The sequence below is a fragment of the Corticium candelabrum genome, chromosome 9 (genome assembly GCF_963422355.1).
Source record: "Corticium candelabrum chromosome 9, ooCorCand1.1, whole genome shotgun sequence".
NCBI lineage: Eukaryota > Metazoa > Porifera > Homoscleromorpha > Homosclerophorida > Plakinidae > Corticium > Corticium candelabrum.
This window is the reverse complement of record NC_085093.1, coordinates 5,483,286-5,505,499: the sequence shown is the minus strand read 5'-3', so window position 1 is coordinate 5,505,499 and position 22,214 is coordinate 5,483,286. Positions and strand designations below refer to the sequence as shown.

General features: G+C 44.7%; 2 protein-coding genes across 3 annotated transcripts; both read right to left on the bottom strand.

The window, feature by feature from the left end:
• Positions 1-3,036: 3,036 nt before the first annotated feature.
• On the bottom strand, positions 3,037-10,935 carry LOC134184610 (probable 3',5'-cyclic phosphodiesterase pde-1). 2 transcript variants are annotated; one of them, XM_062652347.1, is made up of 15 exons: positions 10,897-10,928; positions 10,775-10,815; positions 10,599-10,698; positions 10,412-10,525; positions 10,211-10,360; positions 10,095-10,152; positions 9,910-10,023; positions 9,703-9,843; positions 9,550-9,650; positions 9,165-9,246; positions 9,063-9,106; positions 7,676-7,783; positions 7,489-7,609; positions 3,502-3,586; positions 3,037-3,439 (listed from the first exon to the last, which is right to left on the bottom strand). In XM_062652347.1, the coding sequence occupies exons 3-15, from the start codon at positions 10,679-10,681 to the stop codon at positions 3,180-3,182; spliced, it is 1,461 nt and encodes a 486-aa protein (XP_062508331.1). In that variant the 5' UTR covers positions 10,682-10,698; positions 10,775-10,815; positions 10,897-10,928; the 3' UTR covers positions 3,037-3,179. The 2 variants fall into 2 exon arrangements, with proteins under 2 accessions (XP_062508331.1, XP_062508330.1); XM_062652346.1 differs by lacking the exon at positions 10,775-10,815 and having other exon boundaries at positions 10,897-10,935.
• Positions 10,936-18,644: 7,709 nt separating this feature from the next.
• LOC134184587 (desert hedgehog protein A-like) lies at positions 18,645-20,351 on the bottom strand. Its single transcript, XM_062652320.1, has 2 exons — positions 20,237-20,351; positions 18,645-19,855 (listed from the first exon to the last, which is right to left on the bottom strand). The coding sequence occupies exons 1-2, from the start codon at positions 20,309-20,311 to the stop codon at positions 18,800-18,802; spliced, it is 1,131 nt and encodes a 376-aa protein (XP_062508304.1). The 5' UTR covers positions 20,312-20,351; the 3' UTR covers positions 18,645-18,799.
• Between the last annotated feature and the right edge of the window lie 1,863 nt (positions 20,352-22,214).

The window sequence follows — 22,214 nt, the reverse complement described above, 5'->3', positions numbered from 1 at the left end:
CTGTGCATGTCGCTTCCTGGACAGGATCGGTAGCAAAGCATTCGGGTACAGTAACAAATCAAACACCATCGGAGAAAATACGTATACGGTCTCATCGTCGAGACGCAAGTGAATTCGGTTTGCGACATCGTACATGATCCCACTGCGATTTGCGTTAGACAAACAGAGTCGCGGGTAGTCACATCCAGAAGACGACATGAGCGAATTGTATAGTCGAAATTCACACATCGCCAAATGTTCTCCATTACAACAATAACAAAAGAAGGTTAGATCTCTAGATCTTTGTGTAAAAGGAAGTAGCTCTGTTGGTATGTTTGCAAATCCCATCAGTAGATAGATACGTCCTTCGCACTTTAGTTTAATTTCGATTTCGAATACCTCGTAAGGTTTTGTATTTTGATTGTATAATATAGCTCCTTCTGTATATGTAGTAACAAAAGGTGTCCAAGCGGAATGTGTCCACAAATGATTTGGTTCGTAGTTCGTCCAGTCTTCTGTTCTGCAACGTGAAAAAGACGACTGTTGAGCATCTGAACTGTCCATTGCTGATGAAAAATGCATTTGCTTGCAGAGTGTACGTTCCTGGGTTGTTTTCTTGCGATTCTTGTATTCTGACTCCAAAAATGTGAGAAGAAACTGTTGGTACAACATGATGTTGCAACGAATGGTAGAGAATCACGAAAATTGGATACAGGGCGTTCTTGGTCCGTACGATTGTAGATGAGGTCGGCACTACGTTACATCGACATGTCAACACTTCTTTGTTGTTCTCCAGACACCTTTCCACTTGCTAAATTCTTAGAGTAGAGTGGCTGACCAAATAGACAAGTGACGACATTCGCAAACCTTTTTACTAGAGGAACATTGTCACATGTTTAATAGAGTCCGTTCAAAGAATGGAGTGCCCGCTCGAAAATTACCGTATGTCGGCAAGTAAGTCCGCTACGACGTTGATAAACATATCATTCGAGAGCACGTGACTAGGTGGAGTCAGATCTCTGGACAAATGAACTCTATAGATCCTGGGTTAGTAGATGCAGCATGCTTCCTGAAACAGACTCCTTCCATGCATTATCGACAAAGAAACCGCCAGTAAATGACAGCCACGAGACTAATTGTATTAACCGTTGATGTCATTCTCGCCGTCTCCTAGGAGAATCTCTTCACTGCCTGAAGACTTCTCCTCACCTACTAATCTTTCTACCGCGTGTTCTAGCACGCCGTCTGACGTTCTGTAATAGTTTTCCACATTCTGGATGACGTGGTCGACACACTTCTTCCATTTCGCCGCTGTCACATTTTCAACGCCTTCTCAGGCCGGTTCGAATGGCAGAAAACGGTTGAACAGGACGGACCCTGACGTACTAAAGTAGATAGATAGTAGGCAGTGGGGGCTGAGTAGCAAGCATTGCTCTAAATGCTCATTTATCGATTGTTAGTATGACAATCTAGGATGAAAGCAATATTGTTGTTTCCGCCCTATATGTCTTATCTGGTAACCACATTTTCCATGGGACGGCACTCCATCCTTTAAATGGACTTTAGCATAGATTGTTTAGGATTACGTTAGAAAATTCAAGGGTAACTGTAAAAACTTAACTCTGGACTGGACTGGACTGGTGGACTAGGTAGCTGGATGGACGTTGTGATTTCCAGTGATTCCGATGTGGAAAGCGAGTCCCATGTGCATGTGGTATTTCCTCTAACCAAACGACCACCATCACCCTCACCAGGCACCTCAGACGAAGATGAAGACTTCGAACACTTCGACATGTACAGGTAGCTAGTATTGATTTTGTCGTAACGTACTACGCTATTAATACAGAGTGCAATCTAACAGTCGGTCATCGGTCATTGACTGACCAACTAAAGGTCATGACCGACCACAATTTCCCTTGGACGGTCATGGATGTCTGGTCAAGAAGTAATACTTAGAGCATGGATTGTAGGGACCACGAATGACCCAAAAGTCCTTCATCAAGCAGATAATTGTGGAAGCGTGGCAGGCAAGATCTAATTATAGAGGTGATTATCCTCAACCGCCTCGGGAAATAACTATACTGTTATGGACACCGGTTAAATTAGACAGATTGTGAGTACTGATTATTGTTGATGATAACACTGATTGGATAGACTTGCAGCAACTACAAATGTAGGATGTGATTGCAAGCACAACATGCAACTACAAACTACGTATCTGATTGCATAGCGTAAGTGCGACCGCTTTACATTTTCGCCTGTTTTTCTTGCAGAGCAGCGTCCATTCCGTGTCATCACTGGCAATCTAATTAATCCAAAGCGGCCAACTGTATGCCATTACCAATGTAACATCGAATGCATCAAAGCTGTGGAACCACAGTTTGTTTCTTCCAGTATTCGTATCCCTGCAGACATTCTGCATCAGCTCTGTTCTACTCATGAACACCATTTGATGAATACCTTTCAGATTACTGTTTAGTGATCAGGCTTAGGTAAACAGCATTTGATGAACACATTTCAGATAACTGTTTAGTGGTCAGGCTTAGATAGTACATATGTAAAACCTAATTAAAGTTTATGTTGAGCTGAGTTGAGCTGTGGGTTGTGGTTATCTTGTCTATCTTGTCTCTACGTTCAGCGCAAGCGCGAATTGTGCAAGTCTAGACTTGTGCCAGAATCCAGTCCAGTCCAGAGTCCAGGTTTTAAAAATTCAACTCTCCTCTTACACTTAACAAGAAACCAGCGCACCATTTGTTATTTGATTTTGAAGTTTTATCGTTATCAAAGAAACAAATTAGAATTACGCTTATGTGGCTGGTACATAGTAGCTCTACTAAGTTAGAGTGTGTGCTGCAATAAAAATTCACGAAGGTATCCCCACTATGAGAAACACTATTTTAGCGAATTCCTGAGTTTGAAGTGCACGAAGATCATCCTGGCTTTAGTTGTAATTGCGTTGATGTATGGCTATGCAACAGCTCTAACCTTTAACATCAACAAATCAAGGACATGAAAAAATGCTTGTTTATTAATTAGAGATGCATCTGTAGACAACTATTTGATAAATCAATGCAAGATGATACAAATGTATCAAACACTTAGGCAATCTCAGTACAGCCTAAACTTTTAGGAAACTCAACCAAGTACTCACCTATGACACAATACCATAAATATGACATCAGTTGTTAGTCTTGGCTCGTCTAATTGCTACGTTCATGCGTCTCATCTTTCGTTTCTCGTCCGTCTTCTTTTGACGCCCAATTCTTCAGATTAGCTTCACAAGACTCCGTAACTATTTTTATCCACTCTTCATAGTTTCCACTCGTTGCTTTTGCCGTCGCTTTCTTGTCTCGATCGCCCAAACGTACCGTGGACGAAGACGAGTCGTCTTTAACGAGTTCTTTGCGCACTATACGTGTGACCACATCGAGCAACGGTTTGACAACGTTGTCAATGAATGCTACAAAACGATTTCCTGCATGTATTAACAGTTTGATTTTAATTTAAACACAATTGTCTAACTTGTTTGGCTCTTAGACACATTGCTTTTATTGTCTTCTTCGCACATGGGCGAGATAGGTAAACCCATTGCTTTCTCTTTCTGTCCCTGTGAGTAAAAATGCAATTTCAATTGTGCAGTGTGTATGTCAAACACACACACACACACACACACACACACACACACACACACACACACACACACACACACGTACACACACACACGTACACACACGTACACACACGCGCCACACACGCGCCACACACGCGCCACACACGCGCGCCACACACGCGCCACACACGCGCGCCACACACGCGCGCCACACACGCGCCACACACGCGCCACACACACGCGCCACACACGCGCCACACACACGCGCCACACACGCGCCACACACGCGCCACACACGCGCCACACACGCGCCACACACACGCGCCACACACACACGCGCGCGCCACACACACGCGCGCGCGCCACACACACGCGCGCGCGCCACACACACGCGCGCGCGCCACACACACGCGCGCGCGCCACACACACACACGCGCGCGCGCCACACACACACACGCGCGCGCGCCACACACACACACGCGCGCGCGCCACACACACACACGCGCGCGCGCCACACACACACACGCGCGCGCGCCACACACACACACACACGCGCGCCACACACACACACACACGCGCGCCACACACACACACACACGCGCGCCACACACACACACACACGCGCGCCACACACACACACACACACACGCGCGCCACACACACACACACACACGCGCCACACACACACACACACGCGCCACACACACACACACACGCGCCACACACACACACACACGCGCCACACACACGCGCCACACACACGCGCCACACACACACACACACACGCGCCACACACACACACACACACGCGCCACACACACACGCGCCACACACACACACACGCGCCACACACACACACACACACGCCACACACACACACACACACGCGCCACACACACATACACACGCGCCACACACACACACACGCGCGCCACACACACACACACACACGCGCGCCACACACACACACACACACACGCGCCACACACACACACACACACACACGCGCCACACACACACACACACACACGCGCCACACACACACACGCGCCACACACACACACACACACGCGCCACACACACACACACACACGCGCCACACACACACACACACGCGCCACACACACACACACACACGCGCCACACACACGCGCCACACACACACGCGCCACGCGCCACACACACACGCGCCACGCGCCACACACACACGCGCCACGCGCCACACACACACGCGCCACACACACACGCGCCACACACACACACACACGCGCCACACACACACACGCCACGCGCCACACACACACACGCGCCACGCGCCACACACACACACACGCGCCACGCGCCACACACACACACACACGCGCCACGCGCCACACACACACACACACGCGCCACGCGCCACACACACACACACACGCGCCACGCGCCACACACACACACACACGCGCCACGCGCCACACACACACACACACGCGCCACGCGCCACACACACACACACACGCGCCACGCGCCACACACACACACACACACACGCGCCACGCGCCACACACACACACACACACACACACACGCGCGCCACGCGCCACACACACACACACACACACACACACACGCGCGCCACACACACACACACACACGCGCCACACACACACACACACACGCGCCACACACACACACACACACGCGCCACACACACACACACACACGCGCCACACACACACACACACGCGCCACACACACACACACACACACGCGCCACACACACACACACACACGCGCCACACACACACACACACGCGCCACACACACACACACACACACGCGCCACACACACACACACACACGCGCCACACACACACACACACGCGCCACACACACACACACACACACGCGCCACACACACACACACACGCGCCACACACACACACACACACGCGCCACACACACACACACACACACACGCGCCACACACACACACACACACGCGCCACACACACACACACACACACGCGCGCCACACACACACACACACACACGCGCGCCACACACACACACGCGCCACACACACACACGCGCCACACACACACACGCGCCACACACACACACACACACGCGCGCCACACACACGCGCCACGCGCCACACACACACGCGCCACGCGCCACACACACACGCGCCACGCGCCACACACACACGCGCCACACACACACGCGCCACACACACACACACACGCGCCACACACACACGCGCCACGCGCCACACACACACGCGCCACGCGCCACACACACACGCGCCACGCGCCACACACACACGCGCCACGCGCCACACACACACGCGCCACGCGCCACACACACACACACGCGCCACGCGCCACACACACACACACACGCGCCACGCGCCACACACACACACACACGCGCCACGCGCCACACACACACACACACGCGCCACGCGCCACACACACACACACACGCGCCACGCGCCACACACACACACACACGCGCCACGCGCCACACACACACACACACGCGCCACGCGCCACACACACACACACACGCGCCACGCGCCACACACACACACACACACACGCGCCACGCGCCACACACACACACACACACACACACACACACACACACGCGCCACGCGCCACACACACACACACACACACACACACACGCGCGCCACACACACACACACACACGCGCCACACACACACACACACACGCGCCACACACACACACACACACGCGCCACACACACACACACACACGCGCCACACACACACACACACGCGCCACACACACACACACACACACGCGCCACACACACACACACACACACGCGCCACACACACACACACACACGCGCCACACACACACACACACACGCGCCACACACACACACACACACACGCGCCACACACACACACACACACGCGCCACACACACACACACACGCGCCACACACACACACACACACACGCGCCACACACACACACACACGCGCCACACACACACACACACACGCGCCACACACACACACACACACACGCGCCACACACACACACACACACGCGCCACACACACACACACACACACACGCGCCACACACACACACACACACACGCGCGCCACACACACACACGCGCCACACACACACACGCGCCACACACACACACGCGCCACACACACACACACACACGCGCGCCACACACACGCGCCACGCGCCACACACACACGCGCCACGCGCCACACACACACGCGCCACGCGCCACACACACACGCGCCACGCGCCACACACACACGCGCCACACACACACGCGCCACACACACACACACACGCGCCACACACACACGCGCCACGCGCCACACACACACGCGCCACGCGCCACACACACACGCGCCACGCGCCACACACACACACACACGCGCCACACACACACACACACGCGCCACACACACACGCGCCACGCGCCACACACACACGCGCCACGCGCCACACACACACGCGCCACGCACACACACACACACACGCGCCACGCGCCACACACACACACACACACGCGCCACGCGCCACACACACACACACACACACACGCGCCACGCGCCACGCGCCACACACACACACACGCGCCACGCGCCACACACACACACACACACACGCGCCACGCGCCACACACACACACACACACACGCGCCACGCGCCACACACACACACACACACACGCGCCACGCGCCACACACGCGCCACACACACGCGCCACGCGCCACGCGCCACGCGCCACACACACGCGCCACACACACACACACACACACACACACACACACACACACACACACACACACACACACACACACACACACACACACACACACACACACACACTTCGATGGAAACAGACCTGCTTTTGGAACTCTTGGAGAAGATCATATGTAAACTTTTCGTTCACCTTTTTGCTTCGCATTGGATGAGAGATGTCGCACCAATGGAGACAACAGGACATGACCTGTATCTTGTGACAGCTAAAACATATTTATATTTTAATTACCGATCTTCTTTCAATTGTGCCGACGAATCCGATTACTAACTTTTCTAGCTTATCGTTCTCTAAAATGGTTTCCATCTGTTTCAGTTGGCTAGAATGCAATTCCATATCAGTTGCCAGCACCAATTCGGTGATCATTGTCCGCACCACCCTAACAATGGATATTATATTGTCTTAATAATATGTTAGAAATTATCGTAATGATTTAAGTAGACACAAATACATGGTAGTCTAATATACTGGAAAATTTTATTGGTATTTTTGAATTTGTTTCACATCATTTATACATGACATTGCTGCAAATGGAAGCAACAAACAAAATCTAAGCAAACAAATAAACAAACAAGCAAACAAAAACAGACCAATGAGCTAGCACAAAACGGAAACCAACAAGCAAACAAGACAACAAAGGAACAAAACAGCAAACAGACAAACAAACAAACTAGGCAAACAAACATACAAACACAAGCTATCAAAGAAATAACCAACAAAAGGTACAGCACAATCAAACCTCCAAAAAGAAACAACATTCTAGCAAACTAAAAAGAATCCACCGACAAACAGTACATCAAGAAAACAACAATCCAGCAAACCAACAAGCAACCAAACAAGAAAATCTAGCAAAACATCCAAAAAACAAGCAAACAAACTAACTAACAAACATAAAAACACAAACAAAAGCAACCAACAAACCAGCAAACTAAAACTAGCAAACAAAAAACCAACCACTTGGAAAACAAACTAATATATCAACAAGCAAACAAACAAGCAAATAAGTCAACAAAAGCATATAAAAACAAACTAAAAACAAACTAACAAACCAACAAACCAAAAATCTAGCAAACGAAAAGAAACCACCGACTAAGCAATAAACAAAAATGCAAACAAGCAAGAAAACAAAATAAAAAATACCCAAACAAAGAACAACAAAACAACAAACCAACAAACCGACAAACAAAACATTGAAAAAAAAATGTAAACCAACAGACAAGCAAACAAACACTCCAGAAAAAATACCAACACACCCACAAACAGGCAAACAAATAATCAAATACAAACGTCAAACCAACAGACCAGCAAGCTAGAAAACCGAGCAAAACAAGAATCAAACAAAACAAACAGTTTGATTTAAACAAAGCAAAAACAACTAGTAAATAATACATGCAAACACATAACAAATAATCAAACGATAACAACTAAGCAACAGACCAAGATTAACCTTGGAAACAAACAAACAAATAAACAAACACACCAAGCAAACAACAGGCAAACATCAACTGTCAAACCAAAAAGTAAACAAACTAATAAAAACAAAAAGGAAAACAAAAAACCAATTGATAATCAAACAAATACTGTTTAATTTATTAAATTGATAAATATTAAGCTTATTGTTAAATGAGATTTGGTAATAACTCCAATGTGTTCTATACCTGAATTCTAAAGTATTCAATCGTGATAGAATGTTGCATGAATCCTAAACAGACAGCCAAATAAGCATAACAACAAATTCTACTCATATTCACAATACGCACCTTATTCATCACATTGAACGCTGTGCTCAAGTGATGATTTTCGAGAACCGACTTGTCGTTGTATACAATAGCCAGCTCGGTCCTAAAATGAATTGCAAATTATTATTATTATGTGTCGCTATGCCCCTCTATCAAGTGCAAGTATAGTATTTATTCCATCTGGGTATCTACCAACTCGGCAGGTAAGCAGGATACATGTTTTTGTGTAGTCCATGCACACTGCGATCAACAACTAGCCAATTCGAGATAGATTGCAGGCAGTACGGTGGCAGAGAAGTCGATACAGCACGCTTAACCACTAAGCCACTGCGGTGACATATTATTATTTCATTATTATTATTATTGGGACTCCAAAAGAAAACACCCTTCTAATACATGCACCTACCTGCTAATGACATTGAACTCGTTTGTGGTACCCGGATGGTCAACGTCATGAATTATGGCAGCCAGAAAGCAAGCCAACATTTCCAGTTTACTCAACCAATTCTAAAAACAAAATGCAAGTCTAAAGGCAAAAGACATATCTATAGCATCTTACTTGTAGGTTTGTATTCGCTATGAGCGAATGCATTGCTTGTGTGACTTCTGTAGCGTGTGTTTCGTTGTGATACGGATTATTAGGATCAATGTATTTTCTCTCAATCTCAGTGAGAAATTGATGAAGAACATTGGCACTGATCTGCAAAGTTAAGCAATTTGTAAATTTTGAGCCATATATGCAACTATGTTCATATCTAATTCTTACTGCCAATGTCGACATCAGGTCGTACTCTTGAAATACTTTGAATCCGATACACTGTAATGGTCTCGTCGTCAGCCCTCGCAATTCAATGCTGTCGAACGTCCAACGATGCGACACCTGCAATCGGCAATCAAATATATTTTATCACGACGCACGCGCACAAAAATATAAGATTGCAGATTCTGTACTTGTAAGAATTCTTTGATATCCGCTTTCTGCAAGAGTTGTTCCATCCATTCGTTTGTTCTGTTGTCACAAATAGTGACAATTGTTGCACACAATAAACGTAATGTTTATTACTTACAAAGGCAACGTCTTGCCGATCTCGTGTAATTCTTTGAGTCTTTCGTCAGTCATAGCGTCGCCGGTGCTGCGCCGACGAAACGTGCCGTTGACCCACCTCGTAGCCGCCGAATCCTCGTCTTCAGAAATAATCAGCTCGTCTTCTCTTACACTAGAAGCATATTACATCACACGACGTCGATACTGCTTTTCGGTATTTTACTCTGGCATGCTTGTCACGTTCTTTAGTACACCTGCAGCGTAAGTCAGCGTATCTTGCAGTTTCCTTGCATTTGGTGTGTGTCCTTGTTGGAGTTCTGCTATCAGTTCTGTCAATCTAAAATAATCAAAACAACAACAACAAGGAAATTTTTTTACTATGTTTGCGTACTATTTAGCCACTAGTTTACTTGTCTATTCCGGTTTTCTGCCGAGCTCTGCTTGGGCTAAGGGTGACTAAGATATCCGGACTACGGCCACCTTTTGATGCCATGTTAATTCAATGCTCACCTGAAAGAAACAGCTTTAGTTTTTGAAGAGTGAAACTTTACTAAGCGAAGCAAACTGTAACAATCAAGCGCCGCACTCAGAAAATTGTCGATGGTAAGTAAAGAAATGAGCAGCTAGCTATAACAACCACCCGCTCACGCAATGCATCCAACTGCACCTCAAAAGTAACGACCACCGCGAGCTATGCTGTAGACTTACTTGCAGAAAGAGACGCAGAAACGATGCGATTGCTCTTGCTGGTAGAAGTAGAATGACAAAAAATTGCCGAACGCTTGGCAAATAGGTCGATGACGTTTGACTGAAAGCCGATCGACCAATTACGAGAGAGTTCTTTGATTGACAGGAATCCTTAAAAACGGCGCATACAGCGACGGCTTGTCAAACAGTTGAAACAGTCAGATCGAAAATATTCTGTCACAACGAGCAAATATTACAGGAAACAAGTTGAGAAATTATTCTCTTTAAATTTGCTAAAATAAGCTCTAAACCATAAATTTTGCTTACTTAAATATATATTTATACATTGTCAAACTTTATGTTTTTGTGTGGTAATCAAAAATTCTAAAATTTTGACAATAGCTTATAAAATTATATATCATATATACAAATACAATGAGACAAGATACTATAAAATTCTCGGTTACAGTTGCATTTGGCAAGCAATGGTGTTCTGTCTTTATCTATTCGTGTAACAATGATTGCGCTACGTAGCAATAGTTTTGTCAAACAAACGCGGAAACTCAGAAAACAGACTTTCGGTTGCTCTTCTATAGTATTTTGCGTTCAATGATCCGAAATCGGTGTTCAAGTATCCGTTGCTTACAGCTGTTGTGCAACATCATGGAAACCTGAATAACTTACATAGTCTGCTGTTGGGCAGCTGCTCAAGTATCATCATTTATCAGCTGTCTAAGCGCAATAATTTGTAATTAATCTTTACTTTAGCGTGAATTTTTAGTGTGTGTTGTACGATAATTTTCTTTTCACTAATCTTGGTGTTCCACGTCTCCGCGAAAGTCTAACTATAAGCTGTTGAGAGCGAACTAAATTTGCATATCTAGGAAGCCTGCAACAACGCCTTGCTCCGTCAATCGTGGTGTAATCTGCATACTTTGTAAACCGTGCGTCCTGCGTGATACCATGCAACAGTCCATCATGCGTCGTAGTGAATTTTTAGCTAATCAAGAGCTCGAATTTCACAATTTCGCCTTCCCACTTTCTTGAATCAATCATTTATTGTTCAGCTGAAACGTGAGTGAGCATCATAGAAAGACGTCATGAAAGAAATGTGCGACTAAAATAATTATTTACATATTTGTTACTTCTAATTAGGACAGAACATCGGATAATTGAATGCCCGAATCGGATAACTGAACGCGCAATTCGGATAATTGATTGCCTGCTCGGATAATTGAACGCCGAGTTCAGATAATTGAACGCAAAACACTATGATTGTCTTCAATTCTTCGTTTACGCTTTAATCGTTTTACTCGTTTACGGAGATAGTCGCGTAACTATGGTCGCGTAGTCACGTTGTTGCGCGGAAACTAAAAAGACAGGTTTTTATTCTTTTTTTTAGCTCTTTATTTTATTCCGTTTGTCACAAATCAGTCTCCTATGCTCTTTAGTCGCGTAAGCGAGCAAAAGTGAGAGTCGTTTGACTCTTCTCGCCAATAAATTACAATTGAGTCGACCCCTCGCAAGGGATCCCTTGCTTCAATTTTTAGCGCATATGTTACGGAGTCAAATTGCATTCATATGGCATTGTCGTTTTGTCGATCCGTCTGTACGTTTTGCCGTAAATCCATACAGCAAGTGCTAACGTACGCATATATTTATTTCTCGACATCAATTGACGTGACAATTAAGAGAGGGGCTCTTTTCGCTCGCCAAAAATTTAGCGTGGAATTATAACTGTTGGAATAAGTGCAGCATAGCATAAATTTAAAATAAAATATAATAAAATAATTATGGAATAGAAAGTGTGTGCATTTAACACGTGCAGTCAGCTTTAATTAGAAGCGTAATTTTGTATTCTTGCAAAGATATATTCCTTATAAATAGTTTAAATAAACAGTTATTTAGTAATGTTTGATATTTCTCTTGCTTTGTATGTATTGTCTGCCCTGAAACGCTTTAAGTTTACAAGTAAATTTAATTAAGAAATTAAAAAAAATTGGACTTTTATTCTTATTCAGACTCTTATTCTTGGTGGTGATGGAAGAGCTGATAGCGCAGGTCACAGTGCAAAGTTTGGCTCATACACTGTGATGAACTTAGAACAGCGTAAAGTAACTGACATTCATTTGGTTCAGGTATGTTGACTTTATCAGTATTGCGTTCATCGTCTTGAGAGTTTTAATGGCCATAGAGTAATGAAGTTAACAGCAGCTATCATACGGAACTAGAAGGTCTGGTGAGAGCAATTGATTCTCGGCGCCAGAAGCAACTTGAAGTAGGAGTCCTGGTCACCGACAAACACACAGGCAAATATCAATGTGGGTTCGTGAAAACTTGCCAATGACACGTCACCGTTATGATGCTTGGCACATTGCTAAATGTAAAGGCTAAAATCAATTTGGACTATTCTGCGCTTAGTCATGGTGCTATTGTTTTAGCTTTTCGCAAGAAGGTTGAGGCAGTAGCAAAACTGAAAGACTGTGAACTTGTTGGACAGCGGACAAAGAGCTTACTGAACCACTTGTATTGGTGTGCAGCCTCAACACCAAATGGTAATGGAGATGAGATCAAAGCCAAGTGGATATCACTGAACAACCATATACATAATAGTCATCACGGACATGGAGAAATTTACCCTTCATGTAGGAATGGGCCATTGACTGGTTGATCAAGAAAGAAAAGTGGTTCAAGCCACGTGAGTAATGATATAGTGTCCAATGTCTTTGACTACTAATGACCATTTGGCAATTTAGATACAAAAGTCAGTGAGAAGATTACTGCTATCATTCAAAATATATCTTTTTGTTATGATATTGCCCAAATATCAACATCCCATCAAACTTCATGCTTAGAGGCATTTTATGGCGTGTTAATACACTTTGCGCCAAAATCCACTGGATTCTCATATTCAGGAATGGTATCAAGGTATCATGTTTGTGTCTTCATTAACAAATAATAACATCTCATGGTACATTTGCTGTTGCAGACTATACCTGGCTGCACTGCATTATATTGAAAATGGTTCAAGAGTACATGCAAGTAGTAAGAGAGGGAAACTAAGATACTCCGTTCAGTATCCCAAGTATAATAAAGGAGGGCATATTGTTAGAAAACTCTTGGTAAACAACAGGTATGGTAACAAATTGTATGCTGATTTTTAGACTAACTATTTATAATTATAGACTATAGTTTAGGTTATGTTGATGAACTCTTTGCTATGGTCTTTCAGTACATGGCTGATCAGACCACGATGGTTGAAATGGATCAGGCACCACTACCACTCAGCAGCAGTTCTGACCACCCAGATAAATCTGACGCCATCATGAAGTCTCAGAGTCGATTCAAAATACCTTATTATAACACAACCCTTTCAGTATATTGACAACACTCATAAGTGAAGAAGACGAAACCCAGTATAGGTTTCAGTCTCAGAAGGAAGTCTTTCTCTAATCTTAACTACTGCACAGGAGGGCAGCACCACTCTAATGCTCCTTTCTAGCCATTCCCAACACGGCCTTTTAAATTGACGATAGGCTGTGCAACGTTACCTCCTACACATACACAACTACAAAAGTCATGATTGCACACACAAAATATAGTAAATTTTATGCATGCAAGACAGGCTTATTTCTAGGGAAGTGGTTGCAGCCTGACTCATGTATTGGACCATCATCTTTAGCTCCATGCTCTGACGATATTGATAGTAGATGGTTTGAAGCACCCAAACGTCGAGATAGACTGAAGAAAAACGAGGATGCGATAAAATGCATCTGAGACCTGGATCTACATTAAGCAGGCAACATCATTTATTTTCCTGGCTAGGCAACTTCTGGAATCTCCTGACAGCATACGGAATCCCGGCCAGTGTTCATTAGCGCGCAGTTTCCGCAAGAGTAACTGTATATTTATTGACGAAGGTGAAAGCTCTACTCGAGCATTTCTCGATCATTTCTTGTTCAACCTTACCATGACAAATCGTCTAGCCTTTCAATAAATCTTAGGATCAGACTCACTGTACGTGTTCTCCGTGTCACTAGTTTCAAAATTATAGGGTATAAGAGGCGTTTCTCTTCAGGTTGGTCAGCGTCATGAGCAGATGTTAAGCTAGCGCTGTCTTCACTTCCTAGTGCAACGGACGACGTACGTCAGCTGGCTTCACTGGATGACCAGATGTAAGGCAACAGCAAGCTGCCGTCGTCATCACTGTGCATATCTGGATTTAGAATATCGCCTTCTTCTGCTGATAGTCGTGACATGAGTCTATTGTAATAGGTAGAGTATTGCCGAAGGGTTTCTTGTCTTACGTCACGATTAAGCTTCGCCTACTACGTTGCACGTCAATATCTCAACGGGAAATTCACCAAAAATTAAAATTAAAATTTGTTTAGGGTACATGCAGTCAGGGAAAACAAACATTCGAAAATTTTTGTTGCAGCACACTTTTGCGCAGTAGAGCTATTATTAGTCAAATGAGCGTAATTATAATCTGGGGTTATTGATTACAATCAAACTTGGAAACCATGCAATTGCAAGTAGCCAAACAGTGTGCCGGCTGTACTAGCGGATTTCATTCCCGCGGACCAAATTTGACGCGAGCAGATTTGGTCCTACCCGGACGTCACAAGAGTCGCGGTTTTCCGTACGCGGATTTGGTCTGCCTACGTAAATTTGTTCTAAGACTATATCTAAGAGGGTGTAAAAGCGTAAATCAAACGGGTAATCAAATTTTAACACTTTGTTTGTGAATCTAAAAATGAAATAAAAATTACCATTTTATTTGAGTCCTACATCTATTCTATGTAGATGCACAGATGCATGCTATGGAAAGAAGTGACAAAGGGGTATTTGTATACAAAACGTGAAATTAATAAATGTCAATTTTTTGGTCGTAAAATCAAATATTCTAACTCCTTACTAACAAGCTTGTATTGCATCTCCTCCTACGTCTAGACGATATTTGGGGCGAAGCTTATAGAGCATGCGCAATCGCGAGGGCAACACGTACCTTTCGCCAATCTCGCTGGACGCAAAGTACACGTTTCCGGATCTGCTTCTGAACTATAGATCATCTTGCCGTTGACTAGGCTTTGTAAGTAAGTTCAATACTTACCATTTCGTGCATCTTGTGAGAGACTTTGCCAGCGCAGAGACAAGTAGGAAGCCATTTGTTGAGTACAGCTTCTCGAGGGTAAGAGACTGCTGTTCGAGCTGAAGTCGCCTGATTCACATTCTGAACAGATACAGGTCTAGTGGAAGCACAGACTACTCATTGCCTAGAGATGGATTAGTTTTGGCAAGTGAAATCATGCCACCTGGGAACCCATTTCGGGTTTAGCCAGACATGTAGACGTTCCGTGTTGTTTCTGGGCAATCTAGCTTGCTCCTGTATATACATATATGTGATTGGCCAAGACGAAGTTCGTACTGTGATAACTTGCTCTCGATAAGTACACTGACGCAGATCAGAGTACAGTACACATACTCTGTAGTCTGTTTACAATTAGTAGTCCTACAAGTCCCAGAAACAGTTTATGTCTAAGATAACTCAACACATACGCACTATTCCATAGCTTTAATGCCTAAATCAGAAAGCAGAGACTGTTCTACCTCATTTGCAGTTGATCAAGACATGTCTATAGTAGTGATCTCAAATATGAATATGTTAATTGTCAAAAATGTCAGACGCTGAAGCTGATGGTTTAGGTCGAATAATTGAACAGCAAGCAAATGAAATACTGGAACTTTAAAACAAGATTAGATTTCTCGAACAAGACCTTGCATCTGCAGAGTCCGAGTTAATTGCCAGGAAAGGCATTCCCACTCAACGCACGTACCGATTGCCAAATGATGAAATCAAGTTTTACAGGTTTTGAGTAGAGAAATGTGCTTGATACATTGTGCAATTCGACTGAAAGCAGCCAAGACAATTTCTCTGTATAGCAAACAAAGAATCAGGCCAAAGTACATCAAGTGATGTAAGCTCATGAGCTCACCGCCTTCGTTGACGAGTCGGATAGGCTAGACAAAATTCTGCAGACTCTAGTTCGACAAGGTACATAGTTTCACAGTTCCACGGTTCAAGAACGCTAGATGGGGGAAATTTGTGCTAGTTTTCGGCCACACAGACAGTCACAGTGCGTCACGTTCGGTTACCCCGAATGGGTTCTCTTAGCACAAATCTTCTTCTGACAAAACTTCCATCGCTAAGCAATGAGTATTCTGTCTTTCCACTCCACGTTCATCTGCTCAAAGTGTAAATCAGGCGAATTCAGCTTGAACAGCAGTCTCGTAGCCTCGAGAAGCCGTACTCAAGAAATGGCTTCCTATGCGTCTCTACGCAGGCAAAGTTTCTCACAAGATACACAAAATGGTAAGTAGTGAACTTACTTACAAAGCCTAGTCAACGGCAAGATGATCTACGGTTCAGAAGCAAACCCGGGAACGTGGACTTTGTGTAAAGCGAGAACGGCGAAAGGTGCGTGTTACCTTCGAGATTGTGCATGCTCTAGAAGCTCGGCCCCCAAATATAGTCTATTCAGTTGTTATGAATAAGTTTACGACCCCTTTCTAGTGAACATTTTCGTACACATTTAATTAAAGCCTGAGTAAGCTTACTAACGCATGACAATCACGAAATAGGTGTTTATAAAGACATGACCGCTGTGGGCTTCCTAGCAACTGCGACAGCAAAAGAAAACGCTTACGTGATCAAATGCGAGCAAATCTTATGAGAATTTTATTCAAGTTTACGTACGTACATAAAGACTGAAATTTACTTCGAAAAAACAAACAATAGCGTAAACTTCATCGGACATAGAGGACTAAATCGGCGAGTTGGTACCGCAAACGACCAAATCCGGGGTTTTTGTACAGGGGGATATCCGCTGCTTTACAGGTTTCTTATTAAACCATCTTGTACTTTCTGCGAGGGAAACCTATTTCCAGAACCGCATTTTGGTATTTTCAGTTAACAGCTAGTCTGTTACGTTTAAGATAACAGACGATTGTACGACGTCGACATTTATCCAAACGCGTTCTTACTTTGTTTTCCAAAATGGTCGAAGAAATTCTATAAATAGGCCTTTATTTATAAACATATACTTAAAAGGTTCCCTAAAGGGATGATTCTTGTGCTAGCGTTTCTCATTTGAGCAGCAACCGTCGTCACGGCGCTAGATGGTGTCCATTGTTTATGTTGATGACAAGAGTAATTAATCAAGGCGATTTGCAGGAACGCTTCGACACGCTGATAAGGCAGAATAAGTCTCGTTACTATAATGATCAATACGTTCTCTTTATTGAATAAATGAACACCTAACAGTCATGTATAGCTACATCCATCTATGGCTACAGTTAGATTCATCTCCAACCCTACGTATGTGTATGCCCATATAAACTCGTAGTGGCAGCAACTACATGTAGAATAGATTAACGTTGCAACTGTCACAAGCAATCAACAGCTTCCGTCGATACACTGTCGCTAATTACGTCCGGTCAGAGTCGTTCATTGATCTACTGATGCGGGCACTTTATTGGATCTGAGCCGTTCAAACTTTTGGGGTTTTACAGTTTTAAAAGTTTTATGCTTCAGTGGCATGAGCACCATGCAGCAGCACGAGAGCTGAAGATTGCTCCCCAAATCCTCCATCATGAAATCGCTCAACGAAAAATTCAGGAACGAGTGCTTTCGTTGAATACAGTGTTATGTAATGAAGTTGATATGTTGACACTCCATCCAATACGTTATGTGCACAAAATTAATATATTTGAATATCATATTTTGCACATACTGCAAGCAGCTACACATCAATTAAGCCAAATCGGACTGCATGCAACAATCTACTCAGCACGTTTGTCTCAGCTCACATACTCAAGCAGCACGAACTAACAACTCCCACAGCTCAAACTGTTTACAACTTCTTCAAACGTGACCGTCATAAAACCTGCTACCCATGAAGAACTCGACCAATGGCGTGAGGTGTTTAGCGTACGTCATCAATCCGTCACTGTCGGCTCCTAGTAGGTAAGACTGCAGCCAACCCGGAGCGTAGTAGTAGGCTAGACGTGCACCGGTCATACCCATTTGAGCGAGCCTGTGACTGTCAAACTGAGCGTAGCACGATGCCAAAACGCCATCAACAACAACAGTACCACAGCTTGTAAGGGGTGCGTAGTAACCACGTGCTTCAATAGTCGAGATTTTGGTGACCATTGAAGATACGAGTCCCTTCTTGGTCGTGACGTACACGTAATCTCCCACAGTCACTTCACTTGCAAATACGTCATCAGCATTAGACACAGAGCAAGATTTCTCTCTCGACCTGAAGATCAAATGTGACGCTGATACTTCAAGTTTGTGACCGGTATCGGTATGGATGGAGAGATAGTCGTGTGCTCCACTTTCTTGCTTGTGAAGAAAGCCGATCACTTCGCAATAGTCTTGCTGACCTTCATCTCTTACGCAGGAGATCTTTTCGCCCACTTTTAGTTCATGCAGCGATTTGTGTTCTCCAGAGTTAGTCATGACAGTCGCTCTGGCCGGAAAACAATTATTGTTGCAACAATTTGTGCAACCTGTACAAGTACGGCGTTTAGATCTACGATTTTGATTTTCTGCAAGCAACGGTCGGAGATATCGAGCTACCGACTCAGTCGTGTCGTTGAGATCATTCCAGCTGATAGTCAGTCGAAGTTTCATGGCCATTAGTCTTGCCTCGAGGCTCAGACCGGAAGGATGGATGTTACCGGTCGAGACAACTCTTTCCGCGATTTCTCGCAAGATATCTTCTCGGACGTCTAGCGTGTGACGAGCGTTTGCCGTGCGTAGGATGTCGAGAATGCCGTTGATCAGCATATCTTGTTCTGACTTATTAGCGTGACTCATGGTGTCTAGAGCTTGCGGTTGAATTTCGGACATGGTAGACACAGGAATAGAAATCTTAGTAGTCACATCGTCGTCTTCAGAATTGGATCTGGACTGTAATTGAGAAATGACTTAAGTGTGTGTGTGTGTGTGTGTGTGTGTGTGTGTGTGTGTGTGTGTGTGTGTGTGTGTGTGTGTGTGTGTGTGTGTGTGTGTGTGTGTGTGTGTGTGTGTGTTTGTGCTTGTGCGTGTAGTACGTAGATTTGTTTGTTTGTTATGCAGTCAAAATGCAAGCAAAAAGTCTCCCTCTCTGCATGTCCATGTCATTCGGCTCTAACAAACACATCCGCACCCAGTTGCTCTTGAACAAGGACAACATGTGTACATCTGTATGCGGTTGCTCAGAAGGTTCATATATGCGCGTGTACAGATGTATATTACTACAAGGTAACAAGATCCAGCACATGCAGTAACAACATCCAGTACATGCTGTACCTGTAGTTCTCCAAGAGCGGGCAGAAGCAACAACAGCACTGCAAAAGAAAAGCGGTACACCGTCTCAACAACCATTGTAGAGAAGTCTGAGCTCTGTCGCTAGCGTCGATATCACCTGAAATTGTGTTGTAGGGCGACTCGACTCGACTGATATATACCTCTACACTGTCATGTCCTGAAGACCAACAATGTACGTTTAGAACACGACACAGGTAAGTGAACTTCCGCGCGTTTGAAACCATTTAAGTAATTGGGATACGAGAAGCGACCGCAAAGCAGATGTCCGGTTTCCATTGATCAAATTGCATCACACCGTCGTGCTGTAACGTTTACAACGTTGCTTTGCGCTTCCATACATGGTTAGGGAAGACAGTACAAGACATACAGTCTCCATGTTAGGTTAATTAAACTAGTCGTTTTATCTCTCTCATCAAGCGCATGTCTCTATGCACGGTTTCATGTTGCTACTCGTATCGCCACGTATGCAGGTTAAGTTACCTCAAAGTTTCTCAAACCGTCGGTCTAATATCTAAAGTCTTTGCGACTGGTCGGTTTAGATGCGTTCAATTAGCTTTAATCTCTAGCAAGCGAAGCCATGCATCCAATTATAGAAGGATTGTTTGTGTTGAAATTGCTTGCATGGGTTGACTGCTGGAATATTTAGTTGGCTACATACGTTTCTTCTTATGGAATTACGTGTTCGCCAACAGTCAAAGATATGAATTATTGATGTGTAGAAATGCACCAGATCGTGAGGCATACAGAAAAGCAAGTCAAGTCTCGCTAATCAAACAGAATCTAACACAATGATTGCAAGATACATTGCAAATCATTCTGTATTATAAGTCATTTTCTAGCTAAAGTGGATCGAAGACCTACAGAGTTGTATTTGTGGTTGTAAGTTCTCTGCAGTCTGCAGTAGCTTCTGTCGTCGCCAACCATTAATCTAATAGCACTCGAGCTACATAATGTTATACTAACTAATTCTATGTATACTGACATGCTAGTCTAGACATCGTGATTGTAGATAGTGATGCTCCGGTAACGTTATCAGGTTAGATCACTAACTAGCGGGGGCAGTTGAGCAATCGAAGCACATTTTTGCAACATTTCTGTACGACACCAATACACTAAAGCGACATGTATTGCTACTCGACATGTCGTGTCTGTAACGGCAGGAGGAGCGTACCTAATGGGGTTTGGGTTTAGGTAATTAGGTAATGAACGTACCTAATTGGAGTTGCAAGCAAACCCTCTTTCCCAACTATGCCCTCTCAATGGCAATTTGACGCGCTTGCATGACCTCTAGACATTGGTCATTACTTTGAACGTGTTCTATGCGAATTGGGCTTCTGTAAGAGGCACATTCTAAACTTTTCTTGGTAACGGACAAGACAAGGCGTGAGAGTCTGGAAACGAGGTAAGGCACGTGTTGCCAAAATTATTTACAACATCCAGGATTTCCATTGTACCAGTGAAGCAGCCATTTTCTGCTGTCGTTTATGGCTAATTATACTACTAGTGGCGTGATAGTTCTTGAGCCTTTTAGTTCCGCCGGACCGGACAAAGGGTACAGATGTCTAAGCAAAACCAAACCACCTCTCCGCATGACCAGTCACGCCCCTCGACCAGGTTAATTAGTTGAATGTCATCAGCGGATCATGAGAATCTGAGCAAGAATGGCACAATCTGCATGCCTGCTTTCAATGATTGCTTAAGACACATATTCTGTAATGTATAACATCCAAAATAAATGCGAGCAGGCTGTAGCTTTACTTCTGGGGTGTGAAACAAGTTGGCAGCATTTGAATAGGAGGTCTGCAGCTTATCGGTCAGGCTTCGAGAACACGGAGAAGCGGATCAGATTTTGATGTACCGTAGCTAGATCTTGTAAGGTTTTCGTGCAGTCGTCTGTAGAAGGACTGGTGCCACCGTTGTGTATAGCAGTCTTGTGTCTTCTGCTCATTAGAAATGAATG